The following is an 18,358-nucleotide window of genomic DNA, read 5'->3' as shown; positions in this document are numbered from 1 at the left end:
ACTTCGCTATAAACTACAGCGCTGGAGGGGGAAGAGCGGCAGGAGGGGGAAGTTCTACACCCCCCCGCCCTTAAAGGTAGACCCCCCCTCGGTGCCGGTTCAGACCAGTCCAGACCATGCACATCCCTAGTCAGCGTCAATCTGAAATCAGCTTAGGAGGGCAGGAGCAGATCTCTCCATCCCTGTTGCCGCCAGGGTGGCAAGCATGCACATGTGCAACCTGTCCAGCCGCAGTTCAAGGTGGTCCAGGCGTCTGCCATCCAGGTCCTGCTCATTCTTCCGGTCCTCCTCATGGTTTAGTTGCAGAAGTCTAAGCAGTTCTCCCAGTTGCTCCTGGATCCATTGCTGGTGATGCAGGGATTGTGACAGCAACTCTTGAATCTGGCAGCGGCTAGACTTGAGAGACTGAACTGCCTTCAGAATTCTGTCTTTCAGAGAGAAGACTGGGAACGGGGAAAGAGATACGCACGCAGAGTGGTGAGACACAGAGCCACATTAGAAGTAACACCCCAGACTGAGGGCCCTTATCTCTCACTACAGCCTTTCCTTTAACTCTAATCAGCCTTAGCTGCTCCAAGATCTCATTTTTTAAAAACCAGAGCCCTAGGCACATTATGTCCAATCCATGTTAGTATATGCATGCACAGATCTATACACATGTACAATTAACATGTTGTATTCAATGCACATACAGCAGTACGCTTCCTATATGAATACGACGACCATTGATAAACCGTTTTTTAACCGAAGTTGCCAAAGCGGTTTATACAGATATAAATAAAATGACTCCCTGTCCCCAAAGGGCTCACAATCTTATAAAGAAACATAAGAGACACCAGCAACAGCCACTGGAGGGATGCTGTGCTGGGGATGGATAGGGCCAGTTGCTCTCCCCCTGCTAAATAAAGAGAATCACCACTTTAAAAAGATGCCTCTTTGCTCAGTTAGCAGGAGATGGTACCCTGCATCTGAGGGGCCTGTAACCAGGTTCATTTTTAAAGTGTACAGTCATTCACATAAAATATGTACTTATATACATATACCTATATGCACATACAGAATAATATCTGAATGGTGCTCATAAACTGACTAGTTTAGTCTTGTGTGGTCCACATTTTAAAAAAAACATTATAGAATTCCTATACTCCAGCAACCTGTATTAAGTTTATAAAGCAGACTGCACATTCAAAAATTAACACAGATCAGTTAGGGCTTGACTATGAAGTGCTCTCTGTCATCATGCACTCTTGCTTAACACAATAAGTGTATCTTCTGAACCAGGCTAGTTATTTATCTGATATATAGATATACTGCCCTTCCTAAAGTGGCTCAGGGTGGTTTACGATCGATCAATCAATCAATCAATAGCAGATTAAAATTACAATTAAAACTAGGTATCATTAAAAGCCAGGCTAAAAAGTTGGATATTTAAGGCTCTCCTGGGCGTTTTCCAGATTACATTATTCAGCAGTAATTTGCTTCAGCTTGGCAGGATCGTTTTGAAAACATCAATAGCTTGCGCAACCCTCCGACACCAGGACAATACAGCTAATTTTTTTTGTGATGAACATGCAACATCGTAGTACTAAAACACAGGGATAAAATCCGAAAGGCGGCATTGGAAATGTAAACAGCACCTTGCTGACAGTGCACGGCCTGCAATGTCGAAACACAGGCAGTACAGAACCACATTTAATGGATATATAGTGACACTGTTGTGGCATGTAATCTGCAAAGCACCTTGAAGGCCTCCAAGGAAGGCCTTGGAGGCCACCCAGTACCACATTCTTTGAAACTGCTCCAGCAAAAAATGAGGTCAACTGGGAACTGGCCAGCGGTTCATCAGATGACCACAATCTCTCCTTTGTCCACTCTTGTTTTAAGAACTATTCACGGAATCACAGAATGTTGGAATTGAAAGGGACTCTGGAAGACTCCAGTCCAAACCCCTGCTCAGTGGAGGGAGCTGCAACAGCATCCTTAACAGATGGCTGCCCATCCTCTGTTTGAAAGCTGCCAGTGAAGTAGAGCCCACCACTGCAAAAGGCAGCCTGTTCCATTGTCCAACAGCTCTTCCATTCAACTTCTGCATCTGCTTCCTTGTCATTTCAACCCAATGGTTCTAGTCCTGCTCTCAACAGCAATCATATCCCCACTTAATCCCCTTTTCTCCAAGCTAAACATACCCAGCTCCTCCAACCGTTCCTCGTAGGACTTGATTTCCTTCTATTCTGTCTATCATCATCATCATCATCATCATCATCCCATTGATATCTATGGCACTTTATGAAGTATGAGGACAACTCCCTCCCAAGCAAGGGCTTGGTCCTTGCTCCCATTCTCTTTAACATCTACATGAAGCTGCTGGGCCCAGTGATCTGTCAGTTTGGGGTAAGTTTTCATCAATATGCTGATGATACTCAGCTTTATATCTCTACCCCTGGCCAAACAGGTGATGTCCTCCATGTGCTGGCTCAGTGCCTAGAGGCTATCAGGACCTGGATGGGCCAAAACAAGCTCAGGCTTAATCCATCCAAGACCAAGTTGCTCTTGTTCAGTCTGCGATCTGGCCAATTGCCATGTGTGAGTTTATCTCTTGACAGGGTTGCGCTTCCCTTGAGAGAGAGACGCTTCATGATGTGGGGGTCCTTCTGGACTCACGGCTCCTGCTTGAACAGCAGGTGGAGGCCATGGCCAGGGGTGCCTTTGCCCAGCTTCGGTTGGTTCGCCAGTTATGGCCTTTTCTCGATCAGCAGGCCTGGGCAACAGTGACCTCTGTAGCCTCTGTTACCTCTCGTTTGGGTTACTGTAACACGCTCTACCTAGGGTTGCCTTTGAAAACGATTTGGAAGCTTCAACTAGTCCAGAATGCAGCAGCCTGCCTCCTCATGGGTGGCCGTAGATTTGATAGGTGTCACACCTCTTTTATGCTCACTGCACTGGTTGCGTGTTCGCTTCCGGGTCCTGAGCACCAGTTCTCACCTACAAAACCCTTAAGGGCTTAGCACCTGTACACCTATGGGATCACCTCTCTCAGCCTGTTGTATCCCGTCCTGTGAGGTCTTCTCAGCTGGCCCTACTTAGTGTCCTGGGCCCTAGTGTAGTGCATGGAGCCTGGGCCTGTAGGAGTGCCTTCTCTGTGGCCACCCCTCTTCTTTGGAACACTCTTCCCCTCTAGATTCGTTCAGCCCCCTCCCTAGCTGCTTTTAAGGCCCTTAAGACCTACCTGTTTTGCCAGGCGTTTGTCCTTTAATTTTTTTAATTGCTATTGGTATTGTTGTTGTCCACCACCTAGAGTATTCGGAGGAGGCGGTATATAAGAAAATTTTAATAAATAAACAAACTCCCTGTCCCAGGCTGCTTACAAAGGAAAATAAGTTGTTCTAGTAAGAACTAATCTGCCTACTTTCCTTTCACTATCCATACAACTGGACTAAATTTGGTTCAAACCAGTTAGGTGGCCCACAAGTTAGACCACTTGTGGGCCTCTTGCCCCTCAAACGTTTACGCATCTGCCATCTTGAATCAGGGTGGATGACAGCATCACCAACTAAACAGTTGAGATGTCTCTACAACTGTACCCAATTTGGTTCGTATTGGTCCAGGCATTGTGAAGTTGATGACATACACACACGGAATGTCAGGTGATCTGATAAGCCTACTGGAAAGTAGGCTAAAAACAAGTTATGAGGAGGGATTTAACAAGTGACACCAGGGAGTTATTCACACATGGCTTCATGCTGCGGAGTAAATGTTGAGCAAAGCCACTTTGAATTACACTCACGGCATTGAGGGAAGCAGCCCCTCCCCTCTGCTCTTGGGTTTCTTTTTGGTGCACGTTCACATCGCATGCCTCCGTATTTTCCTTCTAGCCAATGGGGTGGGGGGAGATATTTCTAAAGCCTATATCTGCATTCCTATAGGAGTATATCCCTCTTATGTTAATAATTCTACATCAGTGCCTGTCCCTATTTGCTCCAGTGTTTTCAGAAAAACATGCGTAAAGCCAGCATTTTAAAAACCTGGAAATACATCGAGATAAGCTACAGTTTGCAAGACAAAACTTGATTTGTGTGTGGAGTGCTTCCAAGGATCTTGAATGGACTTCGGGGTAAGTTTGGCTGGTATGTGAACGCACTCTCTTCCGGAGGAGATTCGGGGTAACAGCCCTTTCTGTAAAGCCTCCTGGAGAGGTGGTACCTAGATGTGTGTGCACATCTCTCTCTCTGTATATACACACACAAGCCCTATTGGGACATTATGTTGTATGTGCATTCAGGTATCTGTTCACTTAAAAAGTGAACAAGGGCACAGGCTCCCTCAAATGCAGAGTATAACTAGGAAGTGCACTGCAGTATGTGTGCTGAACATAATGTGTGAATGAATGGAGATGGGCCTGCAGCTCAGCGGAATCAGGTTCAACCCCTGGCATCTCCAGGCAGGGCTGAGAAAGGCTCCTGCCTAAAACCTCGGAGAAGCCACTCTCAGTCAGAGTAGACAACCATGAGCTAGACGGGCCTATGCTCTGACTTGGTATAAATCAGCTTCCTATGAACCTATGATTGTATGTGCGTACAGATTTGTATGAATATACATAGATTGTGCATGCATTGAATTTAACTTGTGAATAGGACTACATGCACACACCATCTACTGAGGATCATGCCTCCAAGGAGTGGACTGTAGTACACAGAAGCTTACGCTACATACAGATTCATCTTTAAGACACCACAAGACTTCTTTTGTTACTATAGATTAGCACAGCTACCCCTCCAGAAACATAAAATCAGCCAATAAAAACACTAGTTATCAGAACAGTCAAAACACGAATCAGATTCCAGAGTGGTGTAACTCCTTTGGAAACAAGACCATCTGTGACACATCTGTAAGCCTGCCTAACCTCCCGAGTAAAGAAGTTTCACAGCTGAGTTGCAGTCACTGAGAAGGTGCTTATCTTTGGTATTTTTCTACTGAAGATTGTAAAGCATTTGGGGCAGAGACCTGAAAAGCACTTTAAACAACATTAGGCACTTTATAAATACTATTTATTAAACATACTGAATACTGATACTGCTATGTAAATTTGGGGAGTGGGACAGGTATGTGTGTACAGAGCCTAGAGCGCTTAGTAATGGGGTTGCCTCCCTTGGCCCCAACCCCACCCCCAGGTGCCCCCCAAGAATAATTTCAGGCTGCTCTCTGGAGCTCATTTCCAGGCAGTTCTCGCTGCTGGATAATGTTCATTTCAAGGACTCCCTGAAGCCCCTGCCGGTCCGAAATTTGTTTGGTTTTTTTTGGGGGGGGGGTTGATTTTTATTAGTGATGCCTCGCAGACTGGCACCCAATACCTTGCGGACCAGCACTGATCTGCAGACCGGTGGTTGAGAAACACTGATCTAGGGCTACTAAGTTACTGCCCTGATCTAGAAGGCAGTGAATTGTGGAGAACCTCACCCAATAACAGTCCATGGGGGTGGATGGGGAAGGGTTGGTACCACCAATACAGTATAGACACTCACCCAGTTTTGGGAAGTTAATCCACCATGATGGTCGGCAATGTCGTCGTTGACTTGGGCCTCTCCGCCATATGCCAAGATGGGTAGTACGGGTCACAGAGCTTAGCCTCATCGCTCTAGTGGCTGAAGAAGCTTAAAAAGCAACGGGAATCAGGTGAGTGCTGATCTCAACCTTTCTCCAGTGAGTGGTCCAGAATTAAAAAAAAAACAAATAGGCCTTGATGGCAAGGGAATCTCTCCTCTGCCGCTGGAAGTTGACACACTTCCACAAGCGGGAGAGGACAAATGCACACTTTGGAATGAGTGTTTAAAACAATACCAGCAGACCACAGTAGTCCGTGTAAATAAAACCAAGACACCTGAACTCTTAACTGCTCTCTGATGCAACGGAAAACAAACAAGTAGTAGAATCACTTGGGGTTCTCACTGCTTGGGGAAATGAGGAGCACAACAACAATATATTTGCAACTGCAGCATTCAATGTTAGTCCATCTCCCACAGACCAGCAGTGAGAAGCAGCTCACTCGTCTTCCTGCAGTGACATGTGGGAGTGGGTGCAGTTTGCTCTGCCAGTCTAACCAACACTGAAACCATCACCAGGGTGGCAGCCCGGCTAATCAGATTCAATTGACACATTCCTTCAATGGAGCCTTAAACTGGGAAGACCGCACCACCCTCAGGATCTAATAATCGCTGAAAGCTGTTTTACCTGATCCTTCACCTGAGCGGGCACACAATGGGACTTTCACTGCTTTCGAGTTCTTGAGGTCTCTAACCAGTGGCTCCTCCCCACGTTCCAGCTGGGAAATAAGTTCAGGTTTGGGAAATGGATGGCCCCCTTAAGGAAAAGGTTTCATTTTTTTAATACATATACATATCTATTAGGGATGTGCAAAAAATTTCGGGCACAGAACGATCTGTGCCCGAAATGAACAATTTCGGGTGATTCGGGGCCGAACCGAATCACCCCCGATGTCCCCCGATATTTTTCGGGCACGAGCCGAATCACCCGAATTTCGGGCACGAAAAATTCGGGTGATTCGGTTCACGGTTGATTTTTGGTGAATTTTTAAAGTTTTAGTGACTTTGGGGCAGTTCGGGGGCATAGCATGGGATCTGAGCAAAAGGAGTGGGGTGGGGTGGTAGTGCCTAATGGGTGCAGGCTACCACCCCAATTTCAGGGGGATTGGGCCAAGGGCTGATTTTTGGTAAATTTCTGAAAATTTCATGTCTTTGGGGCAGATTGGGGAATATTGGGGCAGAAAGTGGGGCCTGGGGCAGAATAGTGGGGTGGGGTGGTAGTGCCTCATGGGTTCAGGCTACCACCCCAATTTCAGGGGGTTTGGACAAAGGGCTGATTTTTTGAGAATTTTTGAAGTTTTAGTGACTTTGGGGCAGTTTGGGGGCAGAAAGTGGATCTGCCCCAAAATAGTGGGGTGGGGTGGTAGTGCCTCATGGGTGGAGGCTACCACCCCCATTTCAGGGGGATTGGGCAGAGGGCTGATTTTTTTGAGAATTTTTGAAGTTTGGGTGTCTTTGGGGCAGATTGGGGGCAGAAAGTGGATCTGTCCCAAAGGAGTGGGGTGGGCTGGTAGATAGTGCCTAATGGGTGGAGGCTACCACCCATCCCCAATTTAAGAGTGATTGGGCAGAGGGGGGAATTCTGGTGAATTTATTTGTATGAGGTTTGTCTTCATAAGGTGAAGTGTGCTAAATTGATTACTTCCTCATATTCATAGTAAGTGTGAAAAAGTGAAAGTGGGGTCATGAGAGTTGTTTAATTGAAAAAAATCTCATTTGCTATGATAGAATGAGAATTCACACCTCAGAAAAAACTTCTGAGGTGTGAATTCTCATTCTATCATAGCAAATGAGATTTTTTTCAATTAAACAACTCTCATGACCCCACTTTCACTTTTTCACACTTTCCTTTACTATGAATAATATGAGGAAGTAATCAATTTAGCACACTTCACCTTATGAAGACAAACCTCATACAAATAAATTCACCATAATTCACCCCTCTGCCCAATCACTCTTAAATTGGGGATGGGTGGTAGCCTCCACCCATTAGGCACTATCTACCAGCCCACCCCACTCCTTTGGGGCAGATCCACTTTCTGCCCCCAATCTGCCCCAAAGACACCCAAACTTCAAAAATTCTCAAAAAATCAGCCCTCTGCCCAATCCCCCTGAAATGGGGGTGGTAGCCTCCACCCATGAGGCACTACCAGCCCACCCCACTCCTTTGGGGCAGATCCACTTTCTGCCCCCAATCTGCCCCAAAGACACCCAAACTTCAAAAATTCTCAAAAAATCAGCCCTTTGTCCAAACCCCCTGAAATTGGGGGTGGTAGCCTGAACCCATGAGGCACTACCACCCCACCCCACTATTCTGCCCCAGGCCCCACTTTCTGCCCCAATATGCCCCAATCTGCCCCAAAGACATGAAATTTTCAGAAATTTACCAAAAATCAGCCCTTGGCCCAATCCCCCTGAAATTGGTGTGGTAGCCTGCACCCATTAGGCACTACCACCCCACCCCACTCCTTTTGCCCAGATCCCATGCTATGCCCCCTAACTGCCCCAAAGTCACTAAAACTTTAAAAATTCACCAAAAATCAGGATTTTGCCCAATCCCCCCGAAATTGGGGTGGTAGACTCTACCCATTGGGCACTACCACCCCACCCCAAAATTTTGCCCCTGGGCCCCTTTTTACCCCCCCGAATCGATTCGGATTCGGATTCGGATTAAATCCGAATCCGAACCGAATCAAGGGTGATTCGGGTGACCCAGATTCGGGCACAAAACAGAACAGGGGTGATTCGGTTCGGGTCCGAGCCGAATCACCCAAAATCCCGAATTGCACACCCCTAATATCTATATAAAATTGGTGCTTAACTCCACTAAAGTTATTGCCACCCAAGAACTCAGGAAAGCTGCCTTCTACAAATCAGATCATTTGTCCCTCTAGCTCAGTATACTATAGTATACACCAATGGGCAACATTTTTCCAGGGTGTCAGACTGGGCTCTTTCCCAGCCCTAGCGAGGCGTTTTTCACACAGCAGGCTTTACCGTGAGTTTATTGCAAGTTCAAAGTTGCCCAAAAAACCCGACACAAAAGTGGATTTTTTAAAACTCCAGATGGAAAACTGGGCTACACTCTTGACGCGCAGTGAAAAACCCGAATCGCATGTGAAGTGCTGCTCAATAGGTCGCAGGGACTTCAGGGTAAATCCGGCTGATATGTGAACGCACACCCTCCATTCCAGAGAAGATGCAAGGCCTGTGTGAAAAACACCCTAGAGAGGCCAGGGATCGAACCTGTTCTGGGACTTTCCATGGCACACTTAATCCCATATCAGCAAAATCCATTAAGACCCACAGCTGCACACTTCATTTCCCACAGTTCGCAAAATTTTATATCTACATTACCAACTCACACTCACTGCATGTGGGTGCGTAAAATGGTAAGAAGTGGTCCAAGGGCTATGGAATGGAAGAAGTACAGTCAGTGCTCAGCCAGTGCTTATTCTTATGCAAACTTAAAATGCAAGGCAGGAGCCCAAGGTTCTCTGCAGCTGTTTTTGGACTACAACTCCCATCATCCCCAACTGCAATGGTCATTGTGACTGGGGAGGATGGGAGCTGTGGTCCAAAGAGAGCTGGAGAGCCTCAAGCTGTTCAACCCTGATGTAACAGATAAGTGCAGTAACAATCCAGACAGCTGTAAGAGATAAAGCAGTTTTCCTGACTATGCCCAGTTAACTAACTAAAGTACTGAGGTGCTGGACCCAGACATTGGAACAAAGGGGCCAAAAGCCTACAGAAAGTGAGAGGTACAGGGGATAATTGTTTTTCTGCAAAGCTGAATGCATGAGATAAGTATAAGAATAATTTACATAGGCAATAGCAGTATAGATGATACTGCAGCCTCCCTGGCTAATCTGAGCTAAAGACATTGGTTGGCTCCCTATTCATCCACTTGTTCCCCATTTAACTCCTTCCTTGCCCTTGCGCAGTGTTTCCTGACACTGAGCTTGTGCTGGTTGAGACCTAAGATCTTCAAGAGAAACTGATTGTGCAAATCTTACCACTCCTCCCAGAGGCACAGGGAAGAATCCTTACCCAGTGAGACCACATTGGTATAATTCTCCTGCATCACCTCACTGTACAGAACCCGCTGACTGGGATTCAGCAGCACCCATTCACACTTCAAGAAATGGACTGCTATATCATCAAATGTCACCAACTCCTGAAAGTAGAGGATATAAGAAGTTCTCAGGAAAAGTATAATTAAGTATAATACATATAATAAAAAGTATAAAAGTATAATAATAATAATAATAATAATAATAAAATATTTATACCCCACCCCTCCAGTACACTACTGCTCAGTGTGGCTCACAACAATAAAATAGATATGGTATACAATAAAAGCAATAGAATCAAGCAAATAAGTTAAAAGTCAGGTTAAAAACCACAATCAGAATTAAATTTCAGATTAAAAAATTTAAAAGCAAAACATTGAGAATTATAAAAACTAAAAACTAAAGAACCTACCAGATACAACCACAGAAGGGGAATTTAAAAGCCTCTTTAAGAAGATGTGCTTTTAGTTGTCTTTTAAAAAACACTGAGGGAAGGAGCATGGCAAAGCTCTTCAGGGAGGGTGTTCCAAAGCTGAGGGGCCATAACCGAAAAGGCCCTGTCTCTAGTCCCCGCCAACAGGATCTCTGTTAGTGGCAGGGCCATGAGCAGGGCCTGAGACAATGAATGGAGGGCCCTGGCAGGTTCATATGGGCGAATGCGGTCTGACAAGTACCCCGGCCCCAAGCCACATCGAGCTTTAAAGGTCGAGACCAGCACCTTGAATCTAGCCCGGAGTATTCGAGCATATGCTGGGGCGAGTGCTTTTCTAAGAATCCACAAGATCGCCATAGCACCTTTTGGAGTCTCCATTCAAGTCTCATATTTTGTCCCCAAGGCTAGATCTAGACATGCAGCGCAGCAGAACGCAGACTATTGTCCCACTTCAGACAGCAGGTGGGAAGAACCACTTTTTAACGCTACTTACGTTAAACATCTTCTGCTTCAAATTTAGACAAAAAAGCTAGCATACCAAGAAGTTCTAGAAAAGAACTAACAAACTAAGAAAACATTAGACCTAGAAAAAGTACTAGAAGTTCTGTTGTGCTGTTTCTGTTTGGAGTTTTTTTAAACATAGCTTAAAATAGATGTTTTTAAATATTATTTTTCACATTTATAGCTATTTCATTGGGAGTTTTTAAACACAGGAAAAGTGGTACAGTCTGTTCTACTACCTCCAAGCTCTTCCACCTAATTTTGCTCCATATGCTCATCAGCCGAGATTCTGCAGAAAAGACATCTCCAATGGTTACCACCTTTCTTTCCTGGCTCTGCTCTTGTGCCTCTAACAGCAGCCCAACATGAAGGAATAAAAAAGTCAAGTTTTGCCCATTTCTTATGTCAGGGATTAACCCAACCTTGGCTCTCCAGGTGTTGCTGGACTACAATTTCCATCATCCCCAGCCACAATGGCCAAATAAGATGATGGGAGTTGCAATTCAATAATATCTGGAGACCCAAGACTGGGAAACCCTTAGCTCCATGCCAAGAAAATCTGTAACTTTTAAATGTGATTTTAGCCTGGACTTTTAACTTCTATTAATTTTATTTTTTAGTGTTTTATATTGTATCCAACTTATTAATTTTGTGAGCCACTCTGAGCACTAGTTAGCGGGGTACAATTTAAATAAATATATGAAAGAAAACTTTACCTGCTTCATTTCTGAAGGTGTCAGGCTAATGTTAAAAGGAACACAAGAGAAGAGCCAAGAAAACCAAGGTGGCAACCCCACAAGCATATCTACACATTTCTAGCAGTTCTATACCAAATGTCATGGCTTTTGCAAAAAGAAAACAACTTTTAAAAACGACTTTTAAATGTCATGGCTTTTGCAACAAAACAAAACAAAACACACACACACCCCCAGGAATGCTCTGTTAGAATGGAGATCTCTAGCCCCTTTCTCTCACAGAACTACAGTTCCTAGGATTCCATGGGGAGAAGAAATGGCTACTGAGCCAGTTTTAAATCTCTGGGGTGTAACAGATATGCCTTTATTGTTTCCAAGCTCTAGCAGGAGAGAGAAATATGTGCTGTACCACTTTGCTCTGTCCTTACCAGTGCATGTCCAACTCCCTCATCTGATAACATACCTGAGTTTCCTCTGTTGCGGCCATCTTTTTCGTCCAAGGAGAAAGGGAAGATCCAACGACAGTCAAGAAAATTCTTCTACAGCCTGCCTGCAAGAATGAAAACTACTACAGTGAAGCACCAGAACTCCCACCTCTTAAGTTGTGGAAAGAGCAAGGTGAAGAAAGGCAGTCCACAGCCAGCAAGAGCAGTTTTCTCAATGTTTATGTAAGCCTGACCAGGAAGTATTCCTGATCTACTCTAGCCTGTTGGTATAAAGAAGCTTCCTTGATTGGTTTGCCTGCAGATGTCTCCTTGGGCTAAAGCTGGGTGGTGGCTCACAGACAGAATCACTGCCTGGCCTGTTCTCAGTTGTATCTGAGGGCAGGACAAGAACCAATGGGTTGAAATGCTAAGAAGCAGGTTTAGGCTAGCCATTATTAGGAGGAATTTCCTAACTGTAAGAGCTGTTCTGTCTGCTGCTGTGATAGGCTTTCCTTTGCTGGAAGTTTCCAAGCAGAGGCTGTACAGCCCACGGTCAGGGAAGCTGTATAGTCAACTCCTACATCTAAGTAAGGGTTTGGACTAGAAGACTTTCAATGTCCTTTCCAATTCTGTGATTCTGGGTCCCGGGTTCAAGACCTACTAGGAGCTTGGCTCTTGACAGAGAGTGCATTTCAAACAGTCCATTTCCTGCTCTCACTCAATACCTCAGGGGCAATTTTGGACCTGTTGGGATGGCATGATGGGCAGCACTAAGGAATATTCTGAGAAACAACCTGCAGAGCCAAGAAGTACTTGCCAACAGATTAGGCAGAAAAAGCATTGCTCCATTCCACCTGATCTCACCCCCCCCCCCAGTGGAGTAGGCCCAATAAACTGTGGCATGGGATGATGAGATTTGTAGTTTAACAGCTGCTGGAAGCCAAGGTTGCCTACCCCTGTCCTAAACTGCAAGGCTGCAGAAATCCACTAGTCTACCAGTCTGTGACGAGTGGAAAATGCCAGATGAGTGAAAAAAGTCCTGTTGAACAATGTACCAACACAGCTTGACGAGTAAATCAGGCCTGGCTGATAAAATGAGCCAACATTTCTTCACCACTGCTAAACAGTAGTTTAATTAGATTATGTCTTAATCTTGAATTGGGTAACAGTAAATTTGTCCTTCCAGTATAATACAACACTGGAAGGACACATTTTACTCCTGAACTGCAACTTTGGATAACTGACATGTGTTCCTTGTCAGCATTTGAACTGGGTTTTTTCCAACAGAAAGGTAAAGAAGAGGAATTTTCAACTATTTGGTTGAATTTTAATGAATTGTTTATGCTTTGAAATGCAAGATATATATTTTATTATTACATTTTTACATTTATATCCTGCTCTTCCTGCAAGGACCCCAGAGTGGTGTACATGGTTATGTTTCTCCTCACAACAATCCTGTGAGATAGGTTGGGCTGAGAGATATGTGACTGACCCAGAGTCACCCAGTGAGTTTCATGGCTGAATGGGGATTTGAACTCAGGTCTCCCTGGTCCTAGTCAAACTCTCTAACCACTACACCACACTGGCTCTAATCCTTAGAATAAGGTGTTACTTGCTATCCTCAGTCATGTTATATGCACTGTTGTAATCTCATTGCAATCAAGTGGGAAAACAGTAAAATGCTCAAAAAGGATGTTAGGAGCAGGGTGGATGAACATTTTTTTTTTAAAAATAAAATTGTATTTTTTTATTTAAGCACTATCTTTTTAAAAAAGTAAATAAAATACCAGAATTCCAATTTTCATTTAAAAAGTAACATGGCCAAAATTAAATCTCATCATAAACATGCTATACCAACTTACAGTTTCCTAAAAATAAATTAATGAGTATTTATCACATACAGGTAGGAACATAGGAAGCTGCCTTCTACCAAGTTCTGTCTTCTACCAGTCCATCTAGCTCAGTATTGTCTACACAGACTGGCAGCAGCTTCTCCAAGGTTGCAGGCAGGAGTCTTTCTCAGTCCTATCTTGGAGAAGCCAGGGAGGGAACATGGAACCTTCTGCTCTTCCCAGAGTGGCTTCATCCCCTGAGGGGAATATCTTACAGTGCTCACATATCAAGTCTCCCTTTCATATGCAAACCAGGGCAGACCCTGCTTAGCAAAGGGGACAATTCATGCTTGCTACCAGAAGACCAGTTCTGCAGTGTAGGGAGTTCACTGGCAGCACAAGGATAGGCTCTAATCAGCGCCTATCACCACTCCAATCCCACCCCCACCACTTCCCCCTTGCCTGCTGGCCACGCCTCTTGCATCGACATCAATACTGTATGGCTATTTCAATAATATATCAATACTATATGCCTACTTCAAATTGTTGTAATTGGAATTGTATGTGTGACTTGTATTAACTTTTGTGAGCTGCTTTGAGGGTCTTTTTGTCTATAAATTATTTTAAGGCTACAGTCCTATGTGCAGTTACATTACAATGATCTATCTCCTTCTCATCCAGGTAGATCAGATGATGCACAGCTTGGTTTTTGTCTCAATAACATAAATAATAATGTTACTTTGTAAGCAGCTAAATTCTTAAGCATTGTCTTTAATATTAGACTTCAATACTTGATAATGAGAATTGTTCTGATGCTATATATAAATGGCACATTCAATGTTTTCAATATATTATGGTCAGCTGACTGACACACCCCGATTTGGAGAAAAATTAATTTTTCCTCTCTTCACAAGCCAAAGTGCAGGCAACACTTCTACCTTGATTAAAATTTTAGTTGCACCAAGGGTCAGAAAAATATTGCTTTGAAAAGGTGGCAAGAAAAGTAACAATTGTTGGAGTTGTTTAATGATTTTTTTTAAAGGAAAATGTTTTTAAATAAAAGGAGTTACAATTTCAACACTTCTTATTAAATTCATTAAAGTCACTGTTTTATAGAATTGCAGCTTCTGTAGACTTTTGCACTACTTCATATGCATATCTGATGTGGTGTAACATAGTTTGCCAGACCTAACTATGTTTTCCTCACCTAACCACAGATAGTAAAGATGAAATACTCTGCAAATTACTAAAACAAACTTTTTAAATTCATATATTTAAAAGTGCAGGTGTTCTCCATGACAACCCCCACAAACATGCCCATCCCTACAGCCACACCCCATAGCCACACACCCCCTTAGAAAGATGCAATAGGTTGGGGGGTTATTTTACAAGAATTCAAGGATAGGCAATCCTGTACCCACTTACCTGGGAGTAAGCCCCATTGAATTCAGCAGTAGGACTGCACTGTAATTTAAGTACTATTATTTCAATGGGTCTACTCTAAACATCCAATTCTGTGTATGTAGTACACCATTCTGAGCTCCTTGGAGGAAGAGCGGGATATACAATGTAAATAAATAAGAAACATATTAATTATTGGGTTAAACAAATTACAGACATAGCTTTAAATACAACTGTTCAAAAACAGATCAATCTGAGCTTTGGATCCTGAAGGGGGCTAAGATCCTGAAGGGGGCAAAGTGCAGGGACTGCAACCTTTCCCATTCCCCATTCCTAATAGCATTAGAACAGCCCTGCTGGATCAGGCCCAAGACCTATCTGGTCCAGCATCCTGTTTCACACAGTGGCTGTGGCCCACCAGATGCCTCTGGAGAGGCCACAGGCAAGAAGTCAGGGCAGGCCTGCAGCACTACACAGCTGTGTCCCATATTATTATTTTGCTCAGCCTATGAATGCTCCTCCAACAGTACAAGTGGTTCAGGCTGCAAGTTATCCTGGCTTCTCCAAGATAGGGCTGAGAGAGATTCCTGCCTGCAACCTTGGAGAAGCGGCTGCCAGTCTGTGAAGACAATACTGAGCTAGATAGACCAATGGTCTGACTCAGTATATGGCAGCTTCCTAGGTTCCTATCTTTAAGAGGCCAGATAAACTGTTCCCCATCAACTTTTTTGGTGGCTCTCCTAAACCTTTGTGCTGGCTACAGGCCTGCAAAAACAACAACAAAAACCAGGTGCCACTAACTAACTGGGCTGGGGTCAAAAGGAGTTTGGGGTGAGGCAGTGGAGAGATCAATCTCCTCACGTTCATGACTAGGGAAGGGGGCTGCCCGGCGCACAAAAAAACATGGTTGCCGACCCTCATACCTAGTGCCGCCTCAAACAGAACAGAAGTTTCTGTCTGGCTTTCACTTTTCAAGGGAGATATGCCACAAGCAAAGTTCTCTCTCATCACTTCCACGCTGGGAAGTGTTCTAGGAGAGGAGCTCCGATTATCTCCAACATCATCAAATTACTTAAAACAGCAGAACCAGGTTTGAGAACCCAGGTCTAGAGGAGAGCAACTCCGATTAACACAATCTGTGCATCCGCACCCAAATCAGCGTTTCTGAGTAAAACGCTCAGCACAGCAGTTGAGTATTGGCTTTAACCATTCGCCTGCGTGCGTTCCTTTTGTAGGTTTTGCATTCCGCCTTTTTCAAAACAGACTCAAGGCAGCTTACAAAAGAACAAAGCAGACACTAAATTCTCTCTCTCTCTCTAAGCAACAAAGTACACGTAAAAAGACTAAGTGCCAGCAAATGATAATTTGAAAAATGGAGAAAAAGCCGCTAAACTTCTTAAAGAGTGGTTTTGGAAGAAGTACAAACAAAAACAAAAAAGCTGTTGGGAAAGCTTGTGAGCTGGCGCCCCTTCCCAGTAGACGCGATTCCTCCACGGCGGAGCATATGGGGCGGGGGGCTGGTCAAGCAGGGGATACAGCTTTCTCTCCCTTCTACCCACGATGCTTTCAAAGTGGGGCGCAACAGCAGAGGCGCGCCCCTTCCTTTGCTTGCAACCTGAACCTTCATCTCGCCGGATTTGGAGAAAGGACGAAACACGCATATACATTTACCTAGCAGCTGCCGCTCCTGCAAATCAACGCCCTGAACAACCGCTCCACAGTTTGCAAAGACGGCAGAGTAATAGCAGCAGTAGCAGCACACGTAAAAAGACACCGCCCCTTCCGACCCTCCCTGGCCTCGAGAGACTGCGCAGGTTTTGATGCAGATTCCCACGTGGCGCGGTCCGTCCGAGCATAGCTGGCTGATATCATCCCCAATACTCACTCACAGAGCTCACTTCTCTGACCCTTGCTAGTTTTGCCCAAAGATCCACACGGGATTTGATCTTATTTAAGTTTGCCAAGTCTTATTGAACATCGTGGGGCTTGCTTCCGAAGAACATGCGTAGAACGGCGCTACTTCATAATACAGCAACATCGCCAACCAGAAATCTCTAGCACACTTAGAAGCAGCAGGGCATGAATTAAAATTCAACATCTTGCCCCACCTGCCCCAGTGTTTACTACGGGTATACTACTACTGGAGTTAGAGGTTCCATTTAGTGATCATGGATATGGTTAACTTCTTGTTACCATTGTGTATACAAAAATAAGTAGGTGGTGTGAGGGCACATGCCATGTTTTCTACACTCAGTGAACATTCTTTCTTAAGTCCAAGGGAGTCATATAACAATGCCTGGAAAAGAGAAGACTTATCTGTTTTCTGTGTAAATTGCTTTGAGAACGTTCTTGAAAAGCGGCATATAAATATTTGTAGTAACAGTAATAAGGCAAGATATACTAGCCATCAAATATCGGAAAGGATGTCATATAGAGGATAGAACAGCATTGTTCTGGGAGCAGGACAAGAACCAATGGGATGAAATTATAAGAAGCAGATTTAGGCCAGACGATAGAAGTCAGAGAGCTGCTTGACAGTGGAGCGGTCCGCCTTGCGCAGTGATGGGCACAGACGTACCCTTTGTGCCAGCCTGAAAGCAAAAGGAAAACTCCTTCTTTGTGGTGCTCTCCGTACTCAACTCATCCACAATTATGCTGTAGTAAACAGCTTTAATCTTCCCCACTAGTGTGCACACAGAAGCACTTTGTGAGCCATGAGTTGAACCATCATTGGTTCATCAAGTTGCCAAGTCCATATGCCAGTCTCAGTGCTGGGGCTAAAGAGAGCACCTTCTCTGTTTGCTTTTAGGAGGACCTTGAAGACGTACCTGTTTTCCTAGGCTTGTAACTGAAATGTGTGTTTTTATCTATTGTGATTTTTATATATTTTTATGAATTTTAAATGTTTTGTTTTATATTATGTTTTAATCTGTACACCACCTAGAGATGTCTATACTAGGCAGTGAAGGAATGCAATAAACAAACAAACAAGCTTGGATCTCTATCGCTGTGAGACTGACTAGTCATTTGGCTACTAAGAGAGCTCTAGATATCAATGCTTTTTGACCAAGATTTAGGTCAGGTATCTGACATGGCAGCCCCAACATAATGCATGAGGTAAAAGGTGTGAATGTAGTGTTTAAAACAAAATTTATACAACTTATAATTTGATTCCAGCATATTTCCATGACTGGTGAAATATATTTGCCCCTGCTAAGTGACATCTCAAATAACACTAATAATTTGACATTCCTAAAGAGTATAATTTTGCAGGTGACCAATAAGTGTGACAATTTTTTGTTTAATTAATTTAAGGCACAAGTCAGATGTGAACCTTAGGAACACAGGAAGCTGCAAGATACTGAGTCAGACCATTGGTCTGTCTAGCTCAGTATTGTTTT

General features: G+C 44.2%; 1 protein-coding gene across 2 annotated transcripts; it reads right to left on the bottom strand.

Annotated features, from left to right (window-relative positions):
* Window positions 1-88: 88 nt before the first annotated feature.
* On the bottom strand, window positions 89-16,830 carry LOC128343127 (zinc finger protein 90-like). 2 transcript variants are annotated; one of them, XM_053291681.1, is made up of 6 exons: window positions 16,629-16,830; window positions 11,763-11,849; window positions 9,648-9,774; window positions 6,226-6,354; window positions 5,520-5,648; window positions 89-443 (listed from the first exon to the last, which is right to left on the bottom strand). In XM_053291681.1, the coding sequence occupies exons 2-6, from the start codon at window positions 11,784-11,786 to the stop codon at window positions 148-150; spliced, it is 705 nt and encodes a 234-aa protein (XP_053147656.1). In that variant the 5' UTR covers window positions 11,787-11,849; window positions 16,629-16,830; the 3' UTR covers window positions 89-147. The 2 variants fall into 2 exon arrangements, with proteins under 2 accessions (XP_053147656.1, XP_053147657.1); XM_053291682.1 differs by lacking the exon at window positions 16,629-16,830 and adding an exon at window positions 15,881-16,574.
* Window positions 16,831-18,358: the final 1,528 nt, after the last annotated feature.

The sequence above is a fragment of the Hemicordylus capensis genome, chromosome 2 (assembly GCF_027244095.1).
Source record: "Hemicordylus capensis ecotype Gifberg chromosome 2, rHemCap1.1.pri, whole genome shotgun sequence".
NCBI classification, from domain to species: domain Eukaryota; kingdom Metazoa; phylum Chordata; class Lepidosauria; order Squamata; family Cordylidae; genus Hemicordylus; species Hemicordylus capensis.
The sequence above is the reverse complement of the archived record's forward strand: the minus strand, read 5'-3'. Positions and strand labels throughout refer to the sequence as shown.